The sequence below is a fragment of the Canis lupus genome, chromosome 25 (genome assembly GCF_048164855.1).
Source record: "Canis lupus baileyi chromosome 25, mCanLup2.hap1, whole genome shotgun sequence".
In the NCBI taxonomy this organism is placed as follows: domain Eukaryota; kingdom Metazoa; phylum Chordata; class Mammalia; order Carnivora; family Canidae; genus Canis; species Canis lupus.
Window position 1 is genome coordinate 13178779 of NC_132862.1, and position 21508 is coordinate 13200286.

The 21508-nt window shown below is 37.3% G+C and overlaps 1 protein-coding gene across 1 annotated transcript in view; it reads right to left on the bottom strand.

The window, feature by feature from the left end:
• Positions 1-1310: 1310 nt before the first annotated feature.
• MUC19 (mucin 19, oligomeric) overlaps positions 1311-21508 on the bottom strand; it is a 30394-nt gene continuing 10196 nt past the window's right edge. Inside the window, exons 5-14 of the mRNA XM_072797834.1 lie at positions 21116-21211; positions 9331-9384; positions 8163-8192; positions 6028-6059; positions 5779-5941; positions 5471-5508; positions 4311-4421; positions 3077-3116; positions 2341-2449; positions 1311-1677 (exon numbers count right to left, since the gene is read on the bottom strand). Coding sequence (XP_072653935.1) covers positions 1494-1677; positions 2341-2449; positions 3077-3116; positions 4311-4421; positions 5471-5508; positions 5779-5941; positions 6028-6059; positions 8163-8192; positions 9331-9384; positions 21116-21211 — 857 coding nt within the window. The 3' untranslated portion in view covers positions 1311-1493. The remainder of the gene's footprint in view (positions 1678-2340; positions 2450-3076; positions 3117-4310; positions 4422-5470; positions 5509-5778; positions 5942-6027; positions 6060-8162; positions 8193-9330; positions 9385-21115; positions 21212-21508) is intronic.

Consider the following 21508-nt stretch of genomic DNA (forward strand, 5'->3'; position numbering starts at 1 on the left):
ATCATACTATCTGGGATGATCAATTCTGGCTATCAAGGGAAAATAGAGTTACTGCCATATGGTAAGGGCTGAGATGTAGGTGGTTTTTTGTTTGTTTTTTGTTTTGTTTGTTTGTTTTTTGTTTTTACTCTGTTTTATCATTCTCTGAGGTAAAAGATACTGAAAAACTCCTACAACTTATCCAGTTGGATTTTTGAGGGCTCAAATCCCTCATAATTTTTCTAACTGACAAGCTCTGGTACAGACTGAAAGGTAAAAAAGCTGGAATGAGTGACAGACATGGAGGAAAGTCAAGAGCCTTGGAAGCAACTATAGAAGTGACATCTGGTAAATATACATCTATGTTTAGCTATTATTCATCTTTTGTTGGTAGTAACCAGCATACTAACATATGAATTTTCTTTTCCTACCACTGGGCATAGTATATAATGAATGTTAAATTTACCATCAGTCCAAGTTACATAGAAAGGTGAGTGGTACACATATGGATTATGATAAATTAGATTGGGCAGTTGTTAATAAATGTATATTTTTATTTATGTAAATAATGTACAAGGCACATTTAGAAATATATGCATAGGAAGAAGGATATGTGTGTGGGCAGCAAGATGTTAGAATATACTAAAGATGACAGTCATGATGTTATTAAACCTCAACTTCTCCTTCTAGCTAACTACTTCAATGGTAATCAAAACACAAGCAGAGAGTTTTAGTCTTGCTGAGTTTGTGGTGTCTATAGAACATCCAGTTAGAGGTGCAAATTCAGAGTAGTATCAGTGTGTCTGTAACTCAGAAAAGTGCTTGGGACTGGAGACACATGTTGGAAATCCTCAGTGTATAAACACATCCACCGGGTTGATGAAAGTTATCCAAGGAGCCTGAATAATATGAGAGGAGAAACAGGATGCAACTTCGGAGAACTGAGATGTCAAGGACTGGCAACAGTGAAAGTGTCTACAAATGTGGGAGTGCTTTAAAAATGATATCACAGAAACAGCAAGGAAAATGTTTCAAGAAAGAAAGAGTGAAAATAGAATCAGATCCTACTTCAAGAATTAGAAGGCCACTGGTGCTTTAAGCAGAGAAGTTGTCATAGAATGAAAGGGGTGATGTAACTTGCATAGAAAAGCCAAGAAAGAGAACAAAAACTTAGTTTCAGTAAGTTTAGCTGTGAAGGGAAAGGACAAAAAAGGATAATGTTTACACAAGATAAAAGAGTAGAAAAATATATTGGAAAGCCATGACATGACTCAGTTTCTCCTTGCGGTATAGCATTCTTATAGCTATTAATAAAAACATACGCACACTAATTGCTTGCAAACTTGTATTTATTTTTCAGATCCAGTTAACGAGAGAACAAAATGCCTCATAAGGAGACGTCCTCACTTTTTGAGTGTGATACAAATGTTTAGTAGTTATTCTATTTAGTGATCATTTATGTTCATTTATAAAATAAATAGCTGGCTTGTTCTACCTGGAAGGGTTATAAAGCATTAACTGATTGCTGGGGTTACAGATCGTTGGCATATGTCTGAGCAAGAACACGATGTGACATGCCTGTATCTGTAAGGTATTGTACTGCCACCAGGACAATTAAGAATAGCTTCTCGGAACTCGTAGTTATCTTCTCGGCAGCAAAGGCATGAATTTGTCAGCTGAAAGAGACTATAATTGTACCTAAAGGAAAAGAAAATTCAGCAATAAATATTTTGGGGATATCTTCTGAAGTAAATTAACACCAATGCTCATATTGTAATTGTCAAAGTGATTTGGCAATCCTTCCAACCAACTTATTCTTTCTTACACCTTGCATTTCCCTCTTACCATGAACTTCTGACGTGAATCAGTGATATTTTTATGTAAGAACAAAAAGAATCCAAAATGGAAATGTATAAGCTCATAATTAGAGCATTATAGTGCAAAACTATAAACAGATTTTAAATATACAACTTCATGCCAAATTATTATTCTCCATATATTAATCTATACATTAAAGTATCCATGAAGGAAAAAATATTTTGTCTAAAAGGCCAGTGACAGTTTAGAAACACATTTTTGAGCAGCAGTATTTGCTCAAGTACTCTTGGTAATCACTGTGTGAAAATAAATACATTTGGCATGAACATACTATGTTGGCTTTATTTAGAAAACTACTTTAATTGATCCATCACTATTGAAAATGTTTATTTCTCAAATCTTAATATTTTAGATATTTGTTTCATCAGGTCTTAGTCATTAGCTGTTATGTAAAAAATATTCCATATAATATTTTAAAAGCTTTAAACTCCTCCAACAGTTTTACAAAATTAATGCACAGTACACATTCAAAGAAAAACTCACCGGACAGTCTTCTTGCATTCCCCTACACATCTTGCCATCGCAATTCTTTTCTGGCAACCACTGTACTTAACAGTCACATTCATGAGTGAAGATCGACAATTAGTCTTACCTAAAACAAAATGGATAACAGAGTCAGAAATGAGGTTTCACATTAACAATTGCTAAGGTTCAGTTTTCTTAACCTTAAGTACAAAATAACAAGAAAAAATACTTCACAGCATTGTTAAAGGGATTAACTACTTAAGCACCCAACACAAGGGACCCAGCTAATATTCAATAATTATCTTTAATAAATGTTATCTTTTTCTTATTTATCATTACTATCACAGGAAAAGGAGGAGGGAGAAAGGAGGAGGGAAGAAGGGGGAGGGAAGGGAAGATGAAAGGAATTGTTTTTGACATCGATTTCTCATTTTTGATCATCCTTATAATCTAGTATATCAATTTACAACACAACCTGCTGATATTAGGAAAGCAAACTACATTGTTTTCATGAGAATTAAATTTCTCTTTTATAAACATACTGGTTTTTACTGGGAAGAATGTTTCAACCAACATGAAAAAGTAACTTCATTAGGAACAAGTATCAATTGTTTATACATAGAGGTTAGATTATCTGTCATGTTAAAAACACAGGAAATTTTCTATTAATGATCTGCCATTTTGTTTTAAACAAATACTAATTTTTTGTCAACAATTGACATTTCCTCTACATGTGGAGCTTGATGCTACTTACATGTATAGCAACATTTTTTTGAATCATAGACTCTGTCTTCCTATAGGGGTAAGAGAAATAGAAAAAAGACTTAAAAATGTCTATATTTTGTATAAATAATACAACATTTCTTAACTTACTGAAATAACACTACAAAGGGGAAAATGGAACAGATAAACAGGTTGATCTCAGATCCAGGAAGCATGGATGAAAGAGCATTGAGTCTGTATATTTACACTAAAATTTTTCAATAGTGAATAGAAAGGGAAAACATATTTAAATTATTCTTTAAAATAACATGCAAAGAAGTAAAAAAAAAATACTCCTCCCTTATTTTAATGAAAAATACTTTAATAATAATATTACTACTAGACACTATAAGTTTCTCATAGGCAGGATTTTTACTTTACACATTGTTTTAATTTTACACCCATCAATGTCTCAAAGTAAAAGCTCAATAAATACTTAAATCCAACATTGGAGTACTGAAATCAAACTTTTTATTTATTTATGTATTTTTTATTTATGATAGTCACAGAGAGAGAGAGAGAGAGGCAGAGACATAGGCAGAGGGAGAAGCAGGCTCCTTGCACCAGGAGCCCGACGTGGGATTCGATCCCAGGTCTCCAGGATCGCGCCCTGGGCCAAAGGCAGGCGCCAAACCGCTGCGCCACCCAGGGATCCCTGAAATCAAACTTTAAGCAATATTACCAATTATATCTTCAGAAAGAAAAATCAAAGCTAAGTTGAACCTTAAAATGTGATCATTTATTATTAGCTAATTACTTTGATTAAAACTTAGTATTCATTAATATAAAACCCCCACCATATTGCTGTAGGAGGTAAAAATGAAGACTGTGGTACAATTAAAGATCTGAACAGTATACTTAAATGTGATTTTATGAAAATTTTGTATTTTTATAGGAATTGACAACCCGGAATCTCTGAGTCTTGGAAAAATAAAAAAATAAATAAATAAAAAAAGAATTTTTGTTTGTTTGTTTAAAGATAGTACAATGCTTTCTAAAGTAACTTACTTCTAGAATAGCACTAAATTAAGTTTTACAGAGCCTGCAAATATAACTTTGGTATGAAAAATATACTTGGCAATAAAAGGTGCAAAACATATCTGAAACAGAATCTACAAGGAATTTATGTCTGTTGGCCAGACACATACTTTTCCAAATGAGAAAAAAGACAGCTTGTGTTTATAAGAAATGGATGCTGTTGATCATTACTTAAGAAGATGACTTACTTCTGGACACCAGGTCTGCTTTGGGCAGTCTTGGACTATTGGAACGAAACCAGTGTCATAGCAGGAGTAGGAGATGCATGGGTTGTTGGGGTCATCAAACGAAGCACCAATCTGGGAGGCACGGAGGAAGAGAGAACAAAGTAATTATTCACTTTGATTTCTTTTTGAGATTGAAAATAAAATCTGTAAAAAAAAATTAAAATTCATAATGTTTAATGAATTTCCAGAGGCACTTTCAGTGACTAATTTTTAAGAAAAAGTAGATTGAAAGACTTCTACTTCCATGAATAAACCAATGTGCTTCCTTGAAAGCACAGAAGGTGGCAAGATTTTTAATCCTCAAATGAAGATTCACATGCTCTAGTAACCTATTCAGTTACCCTATTATATTTTTCAAGTATTTTTTCTTTTTTTAAGATTTTATTTATTCATGAGAGTCACAGAGAGAGATATAGAGACATAGGCAGAGGGAGAAGCAGGCTCCCTGTAGGGAGCCTGATGTGGGACTCGAACCCAGGACCCTGGGATCACGACCTGAGCCAAAGGCAGACACTCAACCACTGGGCCACACAGCCATCCCCATTTTATATATTTCTTAGCATACTGCATAGATTTTATTTTAGACTTTTTTAATATTTAGTATCACCAGTTCAAATGTATTATCAATTTGAGAACCATCTGAGTTTTATGACTTCCTGATACTTTTTCTAAAAAGTTAAATTACTTTCCAAAATGCCAAATCAGTTGTCAAAATCCAGCCCTGAATATACATGTTGATGTATTCACATAATGGGGTTCTAGTCTTTGGGGTTTTTTCATTTGATCTCTGACAGTTTGGCCTTCTGATCTTTCTGGTAATAATTACAGTTTAACTCTGTTCATTGATTTGAATGTCACAGAGTGTGCCTTCTCCATCTGGTCATACCCCTGGGAAATTTTATTCAGAAGTTAGGTAGTTAATGATCAAGTATATTTTTCTCCTTTGAAGTGAGCCATGCTGAGTACTACATTTGATGCTCCTTTTGAAATGAATATAGGAAAAAAATGAACATATTCTGCTCCACCATTATGTATGATTTTTTCCATATTATAAGCTGAAAGAGCTTGCATTTATTCATAATTATATAAATAAAAATATTTTAAAGTAAAAACAGCCTTACCTCATAATCAATACTGTTAAACAAACATGTTCTTGGTTCTGAAAAATAAATACATTATTTTATCATAAGATAAACTTTATAATTCTGTTTTTATTAGAAAAATAATCTACTGATTATATTCATAGTTGTTAATGCTGGGTTTCCTTCACTCCAAAGATAGTGAACTTTCAGAGGGCAAGTACAAATCTGTTAGGATCACACCCATTTAGCATAGAGTTTGGCATATATTAGAAGCTCAATAAATATCTCTTGAATGTGTGAATAAGTAAACAACTATTCAATTCATATAATGTATTCTGAATACATACCACAGTATCCAATTTCACAGCAGGTATCATTATTTTGGAACTTTACAAGTCTCTCTCCAGTTTTGCATGTGGGTGCAGAAGGGCACTTCTTTAGGTTACAGTCTACAGTATTTGTATCAGTACAGGTGCATGTGTAACAATTGGCAGTCCATTCTTCTCCAGGCTACAGACACAGACCAAGTTTAGACTTCTATTCAAATACAGGAATGACAGCAAATTTGGGTTAAAGCAGAGAAAAACTGTACTTACAGATTTCTTTTCTCCCAGTGGACCAAGACAAACTGTTAACAAGAGATGATAAATGCTAATTAAATTTGGCAAAATAGAACCATTGATTATGTGTAGATAACCACCAGGTGGCCAATATTGCAATTGGAACTAGGGTTTCAGAAATAGAATTATGGAGAATTGTATGGCACCTTAAGGTGGATAAATCACATCCACTTACTTGAGTAAACTGTTTCTAATGAGTTTAGATATATTTCCTATTTTACAATCGCAGTATAGGATAGTTAGTAATTTCTGTTGGTAGTGGTCAATGAATCTTATCACTACTATTTTACTTACTCTTTTGCAGTCTGACTTCTATCACCATAATCCTAAAAGTCACTAAGACTTTGTAATTAGCAGTCTTTAAGGCCCTTTATCACTTTTTCAAGTTCCCTACAATTACTGACATTTTTAACTCTCATGTTCTTGAAAATGTTATCCTTCCTTCAAATTCAATACTTTGAAATTCCTTTCTTTATTAGCAGCTCTTTCCCTTCCCTCTCATTGTCTCTGCCCTTTCCCTGGTACTTTCTACCAATCTCCAGTGTCCACTGTAATGTCAAGTGATGACTCTCAAACTTGTAGCTCCAGTCCAGACACTGCTTGTTAACTATGGTCCCAGGATTCCTGTGGCCTAATAGTATCGAGGCAGATGAGACCCTCAAACTCAATATGCACAAAACAGATTGTATCATATTGCCCCTGAAACCAGTTTCTCATCAAAACTGGCTTCCTCCTGCTGAGAACCAGACTAGTCTTTCAATTATTTGAGCTTAAAACTTAGGAGTCATTTTGATTCCTTCCATTCCATCACTTGGCATCTTATTGACCACAAAACCCTGTATCTTCATCTTCACTTCAATCCCTTCCTTTCCTGGTTATACCTGCTGCAGTACTACTCTAGGACTTTGTTCTCTTTAATTTAGCATAGTTGGGCTTTTCCAAAGGTAACTCTGACTCAGACCTCTTCCTGATCCAACCAATTCTCAGTATCAGAGGTAGAATATTTTTTCTAAAGTTTAATTTTCATCTCCTCATTGCCTTGGTTAAAAACTTTTTAAAAAAAGTTTTTGTTTATTTGAGAGAAAGCTAGAGCATGGGTGAGGGGCAGAGGAAGAGAATCTTCAAGCAGACTCCCTGCTGAGCATAGAGCCCAGCTCACAACCCATGTGAACATGGCCTGAATTGAAACCAAGAGCTGTGCGCTTAACCAACTGAGCAGCCCTTGGTTAAAAACGTCGGATGGCCCCTTACAAACTTCTAAAAGAAATACCATTCTAGCTTCTGAGGTCTAACACAGTATGGCTTCAATCTCCCTTCTCAATGTAGTCTCACTTCTCTCATTTATATACTCTGAACTAGTCTATGCATTGTTCTAAAATTCTAATTCTGTAGTGAAATACTAAGGACTTCTCCAAAGTACACAAGATAAGTAACACAAATATGACACGTAAAATGTGCTCTCTATATAAAACATATCTAGTGCTTGCTTCGGCAGCACATATACTAAAATATATAATACATATTTCACATTTTTTACTGTGAAATTTATTTTCAGCCTTATATGAAAATTGTCTATGTTTCTTCTAAAATACCCCTCTCCCACTATATCCTAAGATGAGAGAATGATTTTGGGGGGTAATTTCTATCTTCACAAAACACATCATGTTGGCTTGAGAATAGTGGGAACTCAAAATCCTCTAAAATTTTTGAACTTTGATTAACTTTAATTTCTCTTGCTACAATTCAATCCTCAAAAAATATGGAATTTTCTAGTTTAAAAAATACTATCAAATTGTAATTTTTGATGAAGATATTATATAATTACATAAAACACTTTATTTAGTAGGTAAACTCTATTTTGGGCAAATAACAAGATGCATTTGTTTGATTTGGTTGTATTAGATTGTGGGTGAGAAAACAGATTACCATTCACTATTTGGTGCATAAAAGCTAAATTCATCCATTTCAGTATTCCTATCCTGTAATGTTTCCACAGCTAGTGACTTTTTTTTTTTTAGCTAGTGACTTTTTTTGGCATGACCTCTAATATTTGATTTATGAGAAGAACAGTTAATGTAGAATGATTGAATTTTAAGTGGAAGTATCATTACCTGGAGGTGGTGGATGTGATGGTGGACACCCTGTGTAAAAACAGACACCTCATATTAGCCTCTAAAGTTATTGAAATTGTTTTGGGGTAAAATAGTTATCTAATATCTGAAAATAACTGGTTATATCCCTAGTCTTACAAACAGACATATTGCTGTCTAACTTCCCTTTCTGCTCCTCATGGCATTTCAAATTCCACCATTAGAGAATGTTCCCTTTGAAGCTCAAATTTTAATGAGAGGGGAATATGGCAGTCTAAAGGAGAAATGAGAAAACATCAAGGTAAATTTCTCTTCAAATTTATTTTAGCAGATGTTTCCAATTAATAAGACAGTAAGAGGGGGGCACTTGATGGGATGAGCACTGGATGTTATACTATATGTTGGCGAATCAAACTCCAATAAAAAAATACAAAAAAAAGACAGTAAAATATATATTCAAAAAGGAAAAAGATAATTAAGATATAGGAAAAATGTTAAGTATTATTACTTCTCCATTTTTGGTCCTTTAAGAACTTTCATCCTCTGTATAACTTCCTGAAATATTTTAATCTTACTCCATCTCCACCTGCACCAAATGCTCTATGTTGGCTATATTTTTCTTTTTAAGTCTTCACATATCACATATTGTGGTCAACTCAACAATTTAGTCAAAAAAATTTCAAATTCTATTTCCAAAATTTCTAAAAAATCAAATTAATATTTTTATTCCACCTACCAAGCAAAAAGTCAGCCTAGAAGTAACAGAATGTTTGAAAGGAACTTAAAATTGTTACATGTTTAGGAAAAGGGGACTCAACAACCAATAGTTACAGAAAAACAGAAAGGAAGTTAGTTAACGATGTGGGAGTCTGGGGGAACAAATTTTTCTCATTACTGAGGGAGGCTAAACTAATCCCCAATTATAAATGCTTAGCAGATTAGCAGAAACCAGCAATAGGAGAGAGAAATGACCTAACAGACATAGGTACAATGATCATTGAGGAAGTCATATTGCCAGCACTCATTTACTTGCATTCCAGTTTCAGGTTTCCCTGACTCCTGTGGAATCAGGGACTGCTAAGGGAAACACAGAAGTGGCAACTGAAGAAGCTAGAGTTTGCCCTCTGGTAAACTGGTCTGTCTTCTGAGATGCCACCAAGGAAAGTTCATTTATTATTATTTGACTTACCTGTGGCAGAAATTCCAGGAGCAGTTTTTATTTCAAATGCTTCCCTGGAGGTCCCTAAAAATGAAGAAAGGAAGAGCAATGAACTTTTTATGGTCTCAGAAGAAAATGTCCTAAGATATCTCCAAATGAAACAAGAGTCTCAAAGCACCTACAGTGTACTAATGCATTCACTAATGCTAGTGCATGCTTCTGTGGCTGAAACATAAGAGCTCTACTTTAACAATCCCCTGCTGATAGAAATAAATTGAATATTTTCCCATGACCCTGGTAAATTTCTCAGTTATAGGTCACTTTCTTTAAATGATACAAACTTTTTTCACAACTAAATCTTTTACTTCCTATAACTTGATTTCCTGGTTGTCCTGTATTAGGTTTTAGCGGAGTTATAATAGAGTAAAAAAAAAATCAGAAAACATCTGTGTTGATCAAGATGCCATAAAAAACAGTTTGACAAAATTTTAGACAGGTTTCTTCCTGATTATAGGTGCCTAGACTTCCTTTTCTTGGCAAATTTACTTAGAAAAACTGTAGCTGTAAATTCTTTCTCTCTTCTTTTGAAATACAAATATTTCCCCAGTTTCTGAATAGTTTTGCAACCAAGAATGTCTTCCTCAAAGACCTACCTCCATGGTCTGTCTCTATGAAATATAGTTATTGAGAACAATAGCAACCTCTCTCTGTCTCTGTGGAAGTTGGAGCCTAAATTCATTCTTGATCATAAGTTTAGATGCAATTTTCTCTGGGTTTCTTCCACTGGAGAATCAGAGTTAACCTCCTGGAAGTGGATCATGTGAATATAAGACAGACATTCTCTCATTTCTAATGAGATTCTAGATGATTCTGGGTCTACAAGCTGATTATCTAGTTGCTTCTAATTCTCCAGCTGATGAGCTAATTATCCTGTCACTCCAACTGAACCTAAAATAGATTTTCCTGTGGTCCCTGATCCTCCAGCTGCTGGTCTTGTTGTCCCTGCTTCTTCAGCAGACCATCCAGTTGTCTGTGATCCTCCTATGTATGGTCTGGTGTTCCCCGAATTTAAAACAGAGGTTTCAATTGTTTCTTATTTTCCAGAAAATGATCTAGTTATCACTGATCCTTCAGCTGATGGTCCAGTTGTTACTAGCTCAAGTGATGTTTCAGAGGTCTCTGTCTATTCTCCTGATGGTACAGATGTTCTTGATTCTTCCTGTGATTGTCCAGTTGTCTGTGATCTTCCTATGGACGTTCCAGTAGTCCCTACTGTTACGACAGAGACCTTCACTTTTTTCTGATCCTCTAGCTAATTATTTTTTTAAAGATTTTATTTATTTATTCATGATAGACACAGAGAGAGAGAGGCAGAGACACAGAAAGAGGGAGAAACAGGCTCCATGCAGGGAGCCCGATGTGGGACTCGATCCTGACCCCAGGATCACGCCCTGGGCCAAAGGCAGATGCTCAACCACTGAGCCACCCAGGTGTCCCTCCTCTAGCTAATTAATGTTTTAGTTGTCCCTAATGCTCCAGCTGATAGTGCTATGGTCCCTTATCCTCTAGCTATTGTTCCAGTTGTCTCTGGTCCTCCAATGGATGGTCCAGTTGACCCTGTCAACCCTATAGATAGTGTAGATGTTCCTAATCCTATAACAGATGGTGCAATTGTTCCTGATCTTTCAGCAAATGGTCCAGTTATTCCTAACCCAAGTCCTGATCCTGATGTCCTTGTGAATCCTGCTGATGATACAATGTTTCTGATTGTACAACAGATGTTCCAGTTGTCCCTGATCATCCAACTGATGGTCCAGTTGTCCCTGATATACGAGCTGACGATCTAGTTATTCCTAATACTTCAGCCACTGGTCCTGTCATCTCATGTCCCTGGCACTCCAGATGATAGTATGTTTGCCTCTGAACCTATAACAGATGTTTTAGTTGTTTCTGATCCTTCAGATGATGGTCTCAGATAAAACAGTCTTTTATTCTGAGATCTGCTAAGAAGTAGAAAGCTATGTGAAGCTCTAAGGAAATAGCATTCAGGGCAGTGGGAATAGCCAGTGCGAAAGCCATAGACTGAAATGAAGTACATGTGCTAGAGAGGTAGAACTAAGTGAATGTATTTGAATCATTGGAGATTACAGGGAGTCCTATTAGAATGTGAGGACAAATACATGGAATTTTTCAAGTTATTGTGAATCCAGGGGAGGAAATTAGACATTTTTCTAAATGCAATGGAATGTAATTTTATGCAAAAGAATATTTGTATATATTTAAAATCCCTCTTTCTGCTCTATATAGAATATATGATAAAGGGTAAAAGTAGGAAGACTAGTTTGAGGTGATTTCAGGAATTCAGACTATTCATGAGTGCTTTGGGGTAGAATGATGATAAAGGAGTTTGAGAACAATGAATGGGTTTATGTTTTAGAAGTAGCATTGACAGCCTTTGTTTTTGTGTGGGGGGTGCAAAATAAAAAGAAGAGAGGTATCAAGGGTAATTGTAAAATTTTTGTGAGTAAACTGAGTCAGTGATGGTACTGTTTATTAATACGGGGAAGAACAGGGATATGGGATTGATATGGGAGAACAGGTTGCAGGCATGAAAGTAAACAAGAATTCTGTTTAGGTCATGTCAATTTTGGAATACCTATTAAATATCCAAATGGAAATGTCAGGTTAGAAATTGAGTATGAATCTAGACTTTTAGAGAAGTCAAGATTAGAGACATATATTTGGAAATTTGCATCCAAGATGTCTTTAAAGGTTTCCTATACTTTAATTCCTTCCTACAGATTATGTGACTACCCCCACTAGTCCTGTCTCATATCTAACTATCAGAAGCTTCTCTCCAAGTTCAGCTTAAGGTAATATCCCATCATACAAGTCATGCTCTTGCATTTTTCAACATACTAGTTTGCTAATACTCTAATAGCCTCTGAACCTTCAAATTTCTTTTTTTTTAAATAAAGATTTTGTGTATGTATGTATGTATGTATGTATGTATGTATGTATGTAAGAGATAGTGCATACAAGCAGGGGGGCGCAGGAGAGGGAAAAGCAGACTCCTTACTGAGTATGGAGCCCTACGTAGGGGTCCATCCCAGGACCCAAGGATTGTAACCTGAGCCAAAAGCAGATGTTTCACTCACTGAGCAACCCAGGTAGCCCATGAAACCTCAAGTTTATTTTCATTGAAGAAACTTTAAATTACCGTTCTGCTTGAAGTCTTAAAACAATTAGTCCTACCATACCTTATATCCTGTTATCCTTTAACATTAAGTTTATATAAATTTTGGTTTCCTCTATCATCTTTGGCATTCTAAGACCATGTTGGGCTTTGTGTCTTTTATTCTAAGCTCCTGCTTCCATTCTGTATCACAATTATTTCTATCCTGTCCTGTAGAATCCACAATGATTTAAACAAATCTCTTCTATATGCTTATTTAAAAAAAAATGCTTCTACCTCCTCCTGGCCTTAGCTTAATGCAACCAATTCTACAACAACGTGGCATCAGCCAGAATGCTCTGGATCTGAGATCCCATTATTAAGAATTCCACTAAGATAACAGATGAGGATCAAAACCTTAGATTTGTAGGGACATGGATCTCTACAATAATACATGTGGATGGTACCTGTTTCCAGCAAACCTTCACTACTTGAGCAGAGCAGCAAATAGCCTATTCCTTCCCATATCTCTAATCCTTCTGGAAGGTTCTCTTCCATACAGTCTGTTGTTTTTATTTCAATAAAAATAAAACCTCTGAATCCTTTACCATATTTGGAACTCTTATTCATTTTTTTTTTTTTTTTTACATATTCACCAGATATCCACCAGATATTCATCAAGTCAGGTACTGAGGTAGGCATTGGGAACATAACTGTAAACTAGAATAAGCAAGGCAAAAAGAACTTCTGTCTCTAGTTTGACAGAAATCCACCATGTTGGTGGCCTGTCTCATAATGGAGAATGACTGGATGAATAATCAACCATCTAGGCCCCGTTGTAGCCCTAAAACATACTCATGACTAAACATATTGATTTTTTATTTACAAAATGTGAATAATCAAATAATCCCTAACATACTGTCAACTGCACAGGTGGTTATAGGATTCAAGAAAGGAAAAATAGAGGGGAGGAGCAAGAGGGCGGAAGAGTAGGGTCCCCAAGTCACCTGTCTCCACCAAATTACCTAGAAAACCTTCAAATTATCCTGAAAATCTATGAATTCGGCCTGGGATTTAAAGAGAGACCAGCTGGAATGCAACAGTGAGAAGAATTCGCGCATCTATCAAGGTAGGAGACGGGGGAAAAAGAAGTAAAGAAACAAAGGCCTCCAAGGGGGAGGGGCCCGCGAGGAGCCGGGCTGAGGCCGGGGCGAGTGTCCCCAGGACAGGAGAGCCCCGTCCCGGAGACGCAGGAGCTGCACCGACCTTCCCGGGCGGAAAGGGGCTCGCGGGGAGGTGGAGCAGGACCCAGGAGGGCGGGGATGCCCTCGGGCTCCCCGGGACAGTAACAGACACCTGCGCCCCGGGAGAGTGCGCCGAGCTCCCTAAGGGCTGCAGCGCGCACGGCGGGACCGGAGCAGCTCGGGGGGGGGGGGGGGGGCTCGGGGGCGGCTCCGCGGAGGGGGCTGCGGGGCGGGAGCAGCTCGGAGGGCTCGGGCGGAGGAAGAGGCTCCGTGCGGAGGGGGCTGCGCGGTTCCAGGAGCAGCTCGGGGGGACTCGGGCGGCAGCTCCGCGGAGGGGGTTGCGCGGCGGCGGCCCGGGAGCGCGAATCCACCAGCGCAGGCTCCGGAGCACAGGGCGCCGGGACACAGCCCAGGATCCCGCCTCCCCCGGGACAGGCAGAGGCCGGGAGGGCCCAGGACAGCGAGGACGCTCCTGCCCCAGCTGAGCAGATCAGCGGCCCCGCCCGGAGCCTCCAGGCCCTGCAGACGGAGTTCCTGCCAGAGCTGAACCCAGGTTTCCAGAGCTGCCCCGCCACTGGGGCTGTTCCTCCTGCGGCCTCACGGGGTAAACAACCCCCACTGAGCCCTGCACCAGGCAGGGGCACAGCAGCTCCCCCAACTGCTAACACCTGAAAATCAGCACAACAGGCCCCTCCCCCAGAAGACCAGCTGGACGGACAACTTCCAGGAGAAGCCAAGGGACTTAAAGTACACAGAATCAGAAGATACTCCCCGTGGTTCTTTTTGTTTTGTTTTGTTTTGTTTTGTTTTGCTTTTTGATTTGTTTCCTTCCCCCACCCCCTTTTTTTTTTTCTCCTTTCTTTTTCTTTCTCTTTTTCTTCTCTCTTTTTTTTTTCGTTTTTTTTTCTTCCCTTTTTTTTCTCTTTCTCTTTTCTTTCCTTCTTTCTCTCCTCTCTTTTTCTCTTTTTCCCAATACAACTTGCTTTTGGCCACTCTGCACTGAGCAAAATGACTAGAAGGAAAACCTCACCTCAAAAGAAAGAATCAGAAACAGTCCTCTCTCCCACAGAGTTACAAAATCTGGATTACAATTCAATGTCAGAAAGCCAATTCAGAAGCACTATTATACAGCTACTGGTGGCTCTAGAAAAAAGTATAAAGGACTCAAGAGACTTCATGACTGCAGAATTTAGAGCTAATCAGGCAGAAATTAAAAATCAATTGAATGAGATGCAATCCAAACTAGAAGTCCTAACGACGAGGGTTAACGAGGTGGAAGAACGAGTGAGTGACATAGAAGACAAGTTGATAGCAAAGAGGGAAACTGAGGAAAAAAGAGACAAACAATTAAAAGACCATGAGGATAGATTAAGGGAAATAAACGACAGCCTGAGAAAGAAAAACCTACGTTTAATTGGGGTTCCCGAGGGCGCCGAAAGGGACAGAGGGCCAGAATATGTATTTGAACAAATTCTAGCTGAAAACTTTCCTAATCTGGGAAGGGAAACAGGCATTCAGATCCAGGAAATAGAGAGATTCCCCCCTAAAATCAATAAAAACCGTTCAACACCTCGACATTTAATAGTGAAGCTTGCAAATTCCAAAGATAAAGAGAAGATCCTTAAAGCAGCAAGAGACAAGAAATCCCTGACTTTTATGGGGAGGAGTATTAGGGTAACAGCAGACCTCTCCACAGAGACCTGGCAGGCCAGAAAGGGCTGGCAGGATATATTCAGGGTCCTAAATGAGAAGAACATGCAACCAAGAATACTTTATCCAGCAAGGCTCTCATTCAAAATGGAAGGAGAGATAAAGAGCTTCCAAGACAGGCAGCAACTAAAAGAATATGTGACCTCCAAACCAGCTCTGCAAGAAATTTTAAGGGGGACTCTTAAAATTCCCCTTTAAGAAGAAGTTCAGTGGAACAGTCCACAAAAACAAGGACTGAATAGATATCATGATGACACTAAACTCATATCTCTCAATAGTAACTCTGAATGTGAACGGGCTTAATGACCCCATCAAAAGGCGCAGGGTTTCAGACTGGATAAAAAAGCAGGACCCATCTATTTGCTGTCTACAAGAGACTCATTTTAGACAGAAGGACACCTACAGCCTGAAAATAAAAGGTTGGAGAACCATTTACCATTCGAATGGTCCTCAAAAGAAAGCAGGGGTAGCCATCCTTATATCAGATAAACTAAAATTTACCCCAAAGACTGTAGTGAGAGATGAAGAGGGACACTATATCATACTTAAAGGATCTATTCAACAAGAGGACTTAACAATCCTCAATATATATGCCCTGAATGTGGGAGCTGCCAAATATATCAATCAATTATTAACCAAAGTGAAGAAATACTTAGATAATAATACACTTATACTTGGTGACTTCAATCTAGCTCTTTCTATACTCGATAGGTCTTCTAAGCACAACATCTCCAAAGAAACGAGAGCTTTAAATGATACACTGGACCAGATGGATTTCACAGATATCTACAGAACTTTACATCCAAACTCAACTGAATACACATTCTTCTCAAGTGCACATGGAACTTTCTCCAGAATAGACCACATATTGGGTCACAAATCGGGTCTGAACCGATACCAAAAGATTGGGATTGTCCCCTGCATATTCTCAGACCATAATGCCTTGAAATTAGAACTAAATCACAACAAGAAGTTTGGAAGGACCTCAAACACGTGGAGGTTAAGGACCATCCTGCTAAAAGATAAAAGGGTCAACCAGGAAATTAAGGAAGAATTAAAAAGATTCATGGAAACTAATGAGAATGAAGATACAACCATTCAAAATCTTTGGGATGCAGCAAAAGCAGTCCTAAGGGGGAAATACATCACAATACAAGCATCCATTCAAAAACTGGAAAGAACTCAAATACAAAAGCTAACCTTACACATAAAGGAGCTAGAGAAAAAACAGCAAATAGATCCTACACCCAAGAGAAGAGGGGAGTTAATAAAGATTCGAGCAGAACTCAACGAAATCGAGACCAGAAGAACTGTGGAACAGATCAACAGAACCAGGAGTTGGTTCTTTGAAAGAATTAATAAGATAGATAAACCATTAGCCAGCCTTATTAAAAAGAAGAGAGAGAAGACTCAAATTAATAAAATCATGAATGAGAAAGGAGAGATCACTACCAACACCAAGGAAATACAAACGATTTTAAAAACATATTATGAACAGCTATACGCCAATAAATTAGGCAATCTAGGAGAAATGGACGCATTCCTGGAAAGCCACAAACTACCAAAACTGGAACAGGAAGAAATAGAAAACCTTAACAGGCCAATAACCAGGGAGGAAATTGAAGCAGTCATCAAAAACCTCCCAAGACACAAGAGTCCAGGGCCAGATGGCTTCCCAGGGGAATTTTATCAAACGTTTAAAGAAGAAACCATACCTATTCTCCTAAAGCTGTTTGGAAAGATAGAAAGAGATGGAGTACTTCCAAATTCGTTCTATGAGGCCAGCATCACCTTAATTCCAAAACCAGACAAAGACCCCACCAAAAGGCAGAATTACAGACCAATATCCCTGATGAACATGGATGCAAAAATTCTCAACAAGATACTGGCTAATAGGATCCAACAGTACATTAAGAAAATTATTCACCATGACCAATTAGGATTTATCCCTGGGACACAAGGCTGGTTCAACACCCGTAAAACAATCAATGTGATTCATCATATCAGCAAGAGAAAAACCAAGAACCATATGATCCTCTCATTGGATGCAGAGAAAGCATTTGACAAAATACAGCATCCATTCCTGATCAAAACTCTTCAGAGTGTAGGGATAGAGGGAACATTCCTCGACATCTTAAAGGCCATCTATGAAAAGCCCACAGCAAATATCATTCTCAATGGGGAAGCACTGGGAGCCTTTCCCCTAAGATCAGGAACAAGACAGGGATGTCCACTCTCACCACTGCTATTCAACATAGTACTGGAAGTCCTAGCCTCAGCAATCAGACAACAAAAAGACATTAAAGGCATTCAAATTGGCAAAGAAGAAGTCAAACTCTCCCTCTTCGCCAATGACATGATACTCTACATAGAAAACCCAAAAGTCTCCACCCCAAGATTGCTAGAACTCATACAGCAATTCGGTAGCGTGGCAGGATACAAAATCAATGCCCAGAAGTCAGTGGCATTTCTATACAGTAACAATGAGACTGAAGAAAGAGAAATTAAGGAGTCAATCCCATTTACAATTGCACCCAAAAGCATAAGATACCTAGGAATAAACCTAACCAAAGATGTAAAGGATCTATACCCTCAAAACTATAGAACACTTCTGAAAGAAATTGAGGAAGACACAAAGAGATGGAAAAATATTCCATTCTCATGGATTGGCAGAATTAATATTGTGAAAATGTCAATGTTACCCAGGGCAATATACACGTTTAATGCAATCCCTATCAAAATACCATGGACTTTCTTCAGAGAGTTAGAACAAATTATTTTAAGATTTGTGTGGAATCAGAAAAGACCCCGAATAGCCAGGGGAATTTTAAAAAAGAAAACCATATCTGGGGGCATCACAATGCCAGATTTCAGGTTGTACTACAAAGCTGTGGTCATCAAGACAGTGTGGTACTGGCACAAAAACAGACACATACACAATGCAGCAGAATAGAGAACCCAGAAGTGGACCCTGAACTTTATGGTCAACTAATATTCGATAAAGGAGGAAAGACTATCCATTGGAAGAAAGTCTCTTCAATAAATGGTGCTGGGAAAATTGGACATCCACATGCAGAAGAATGAAACTAGACCACTCTCTTGCACCATACACAAAGATAAACTCAAAATGGATGAAAGATCAAAAAAAAAATGGATGAAAGATCTAAATGTGAGACAAGATTCCATCAAAATCCTAGAGGAGAACACAGGCAACACCCTTTTTGAACTCGGCCACAGTAACTTCTTGCAAGATACATCCACGAAGGCAAAAGAAACAAAAGCAAAAAGGAACTATTGGGACTTCATCAAGATAAGAAGCTTTTGCACAGCAAAGGATACAGTCAACAAAACTCAAAGACAACCTACAGAATGGGAGAAGATATTTGCAAATCACGTATCAGATAAAGGGCTAGTTTCCAAGATCTATAAAGAACTTACTAAACTCAACACCAAAGAAACAAACAATCCAATCATGACATGGGCAAAAGACATGAACAGAAATCTCACAGAGGAAGACATAGACATGGCCAACATGCATATGAGAAAATGCTCTGTATCACTTGCCATCAGGGAAATACAAATCAAAACCACAATGAGATACCACCTCACACCAGTGAGAATGGGGAAAATTAACAAGGCAGGAAACAACAAATGTTGGAGAGGATGCGGAGAAAAGGGAACCCTCTTACACTGTTGGTGGGAATGTGAACTGGTGCAGCCACTCTGGAAAACTGTGTGGAGGTTCCTCAAACAGTTAAAAATATACCTGCCCTACGACCCAGCAATTGCACTGTTGGGGATTTACCCCAAAGATACAAATGCAATGAAACGCCGGGACACCTGCACCCCGATGTTTATAGCAGCCATGGCCACGATAGCCAAACTGTGGAAGGAGCCTCGGTGTCCAACGAAAGATGAATGGATAAAGAAGATGTGGTTTATGTATACAATGGAATATTACTCAGCTATTAGAAATGACAAATACCCACCATTTGCTTCAACGTGGATGGAACTGGAGGGTATTATGCTGAGTGAAGTAAGTCAGTCGGAGAAGGACAAACATTATATGTTCTCATTCATTTGGGGAATATAAATAATAGTGAAAGGGAATATAAGGGAAGGGAGAAGAAATGTGTGGGAAATATCAGAAAGGGAGACAGAACGTAAAGACTGCTAACTCTGGGAAACTAGGGGTGGTAGAAGGGGAGGAGGGCGGGGGGTGGGAGTGAATGGGTGACGGGCACTGGGGGTTATTCTGTATGTTAGTAAATTGAACACCAATAAAAAATAAATTAAAAAAAAAAGAAAGGAAAAATATGTGAAAGTATTTTGTTCATTCTATGCTTAATATACTTTTTGTGATTATCGTTTTATTTTTGCAAAAACAGATTAAGATGACTTTACAAATGATATTATATGATGGTAAATGACTACCTCATATCTTTATTTAATTAAGTTGTACTCAATATATCCAGTAAAAAATAAAGTATAAAAACAGTATTATTTTATTTTATCAATTACATTTTTCAAGCACTTTTTTTTGCCTATTTCATGAGAAATATTTACCAATCCCCTTCTTTTTCTCTTCCTTTTTTTTTTCCTCTCTGGTCCATATCTTTAGTCCCTTGAAAGAAGTTAAGTATCAAGAGACACAAACATTGTTTACTAAAGGGTGGCTATAACCATTGCACAGGGCATACACTCATTGCATATTTCCCCATCAGATGAGCTTTAAGCAAATGAGGCATGTATAGTCATGTCCTATTTGCAAATTCTAGAAAAGAAGAATTTTTTTAACCAGTGTGTACAGATTTTAAGGAGTAAATTATTTTCTGGATTTTTAGACATTTCAGAAGGCAATATTACTGATTATTCTTAGAAATGGGGAAACTGTTCATCAAGGTTCCTGATCACTTTTCTGTTCAATAAAGAACTTATAAAGAAATATGTTAATATTTTAAATCATGACATTTCTCATACTAAATCATGAAATTTTCTGAATACTAAAGGTACTACTAAAGATTGCAAGATGAAAAATTCTAACTTGAATTTGAATATACTTGCTGATGTGTGATAACTATTTAATATCCAGAAGCCTATTATTTAAGAAAAAATAATTTATCAAACTCTCAAATATTTCTATTAGGGGAAAAAGATATCATTGATAAAATGCAAAAATAGCTTACATATCATTTTGTAGTTGTCTAATACTCTTAATTTGTATGTTGTCTAAGTGATTTTGTGTAGAGCAATGCAAACCTTAGATGAAAAAATGTAACTAACTGGGTGAGCAAATGTCCCTAACTCAAAAAAACATTTAAGAACCAAATATAATATGAAATGTTAGATGGTCACTACTATTTTCTTACTTAACTCAGTTAAAGTTGCATCAGGTAACATTCTAGTGATTTCTATATTGGCCATCTAAGAATATCAGATTCAAAATTCTGCATTAGTCTTATTTAGTAATGAAGATCACCTGAACTTTCAGATTACTCTCATTATCTGTGAATCATGTGTTGCACTGATAACCCAATAGTTCTTAAATACTGAGTAACAAAGAATTTAATGGCAATCTTTCTAACTCACATAATATTTGAATTGCAATGCTATTTTTTAAGCAGGAAGGATGTCCAACTAAGTAAATATCTGATATTTGTGACTTTTTGTGTTTAGCTAATCTCACCTGGTTTATCTGAAGAGCTTGTAGTACTGCTGCTGGGTGATGCAGGTTTATTTTCATCTCCACTGGTTACACCACCAGATGTTTCAGATGTACTTACTATAAAGGGAGAAAATGAGAAAGCCTCATTCCCAGAATTTCTTAAGCTAGGAGATAGGTAATTCTGATTTAAATTAACTTCCATCAAAAATACTACAAAAATTTCCATTTTCCTACAGCAATATTACCCTTTATATATTTCCAAAGATGCACTTTGACATACATTTATTCATTATTTCATTGTATTCTCATCACTATGTCACTCAATAGATTATATTTTTTACTGATAAGAAAACTGAGGTTACAGAGGTTGAGGGGTTCATTTGCTTAATTGCATGATACTGGTTCTAGGAAAAG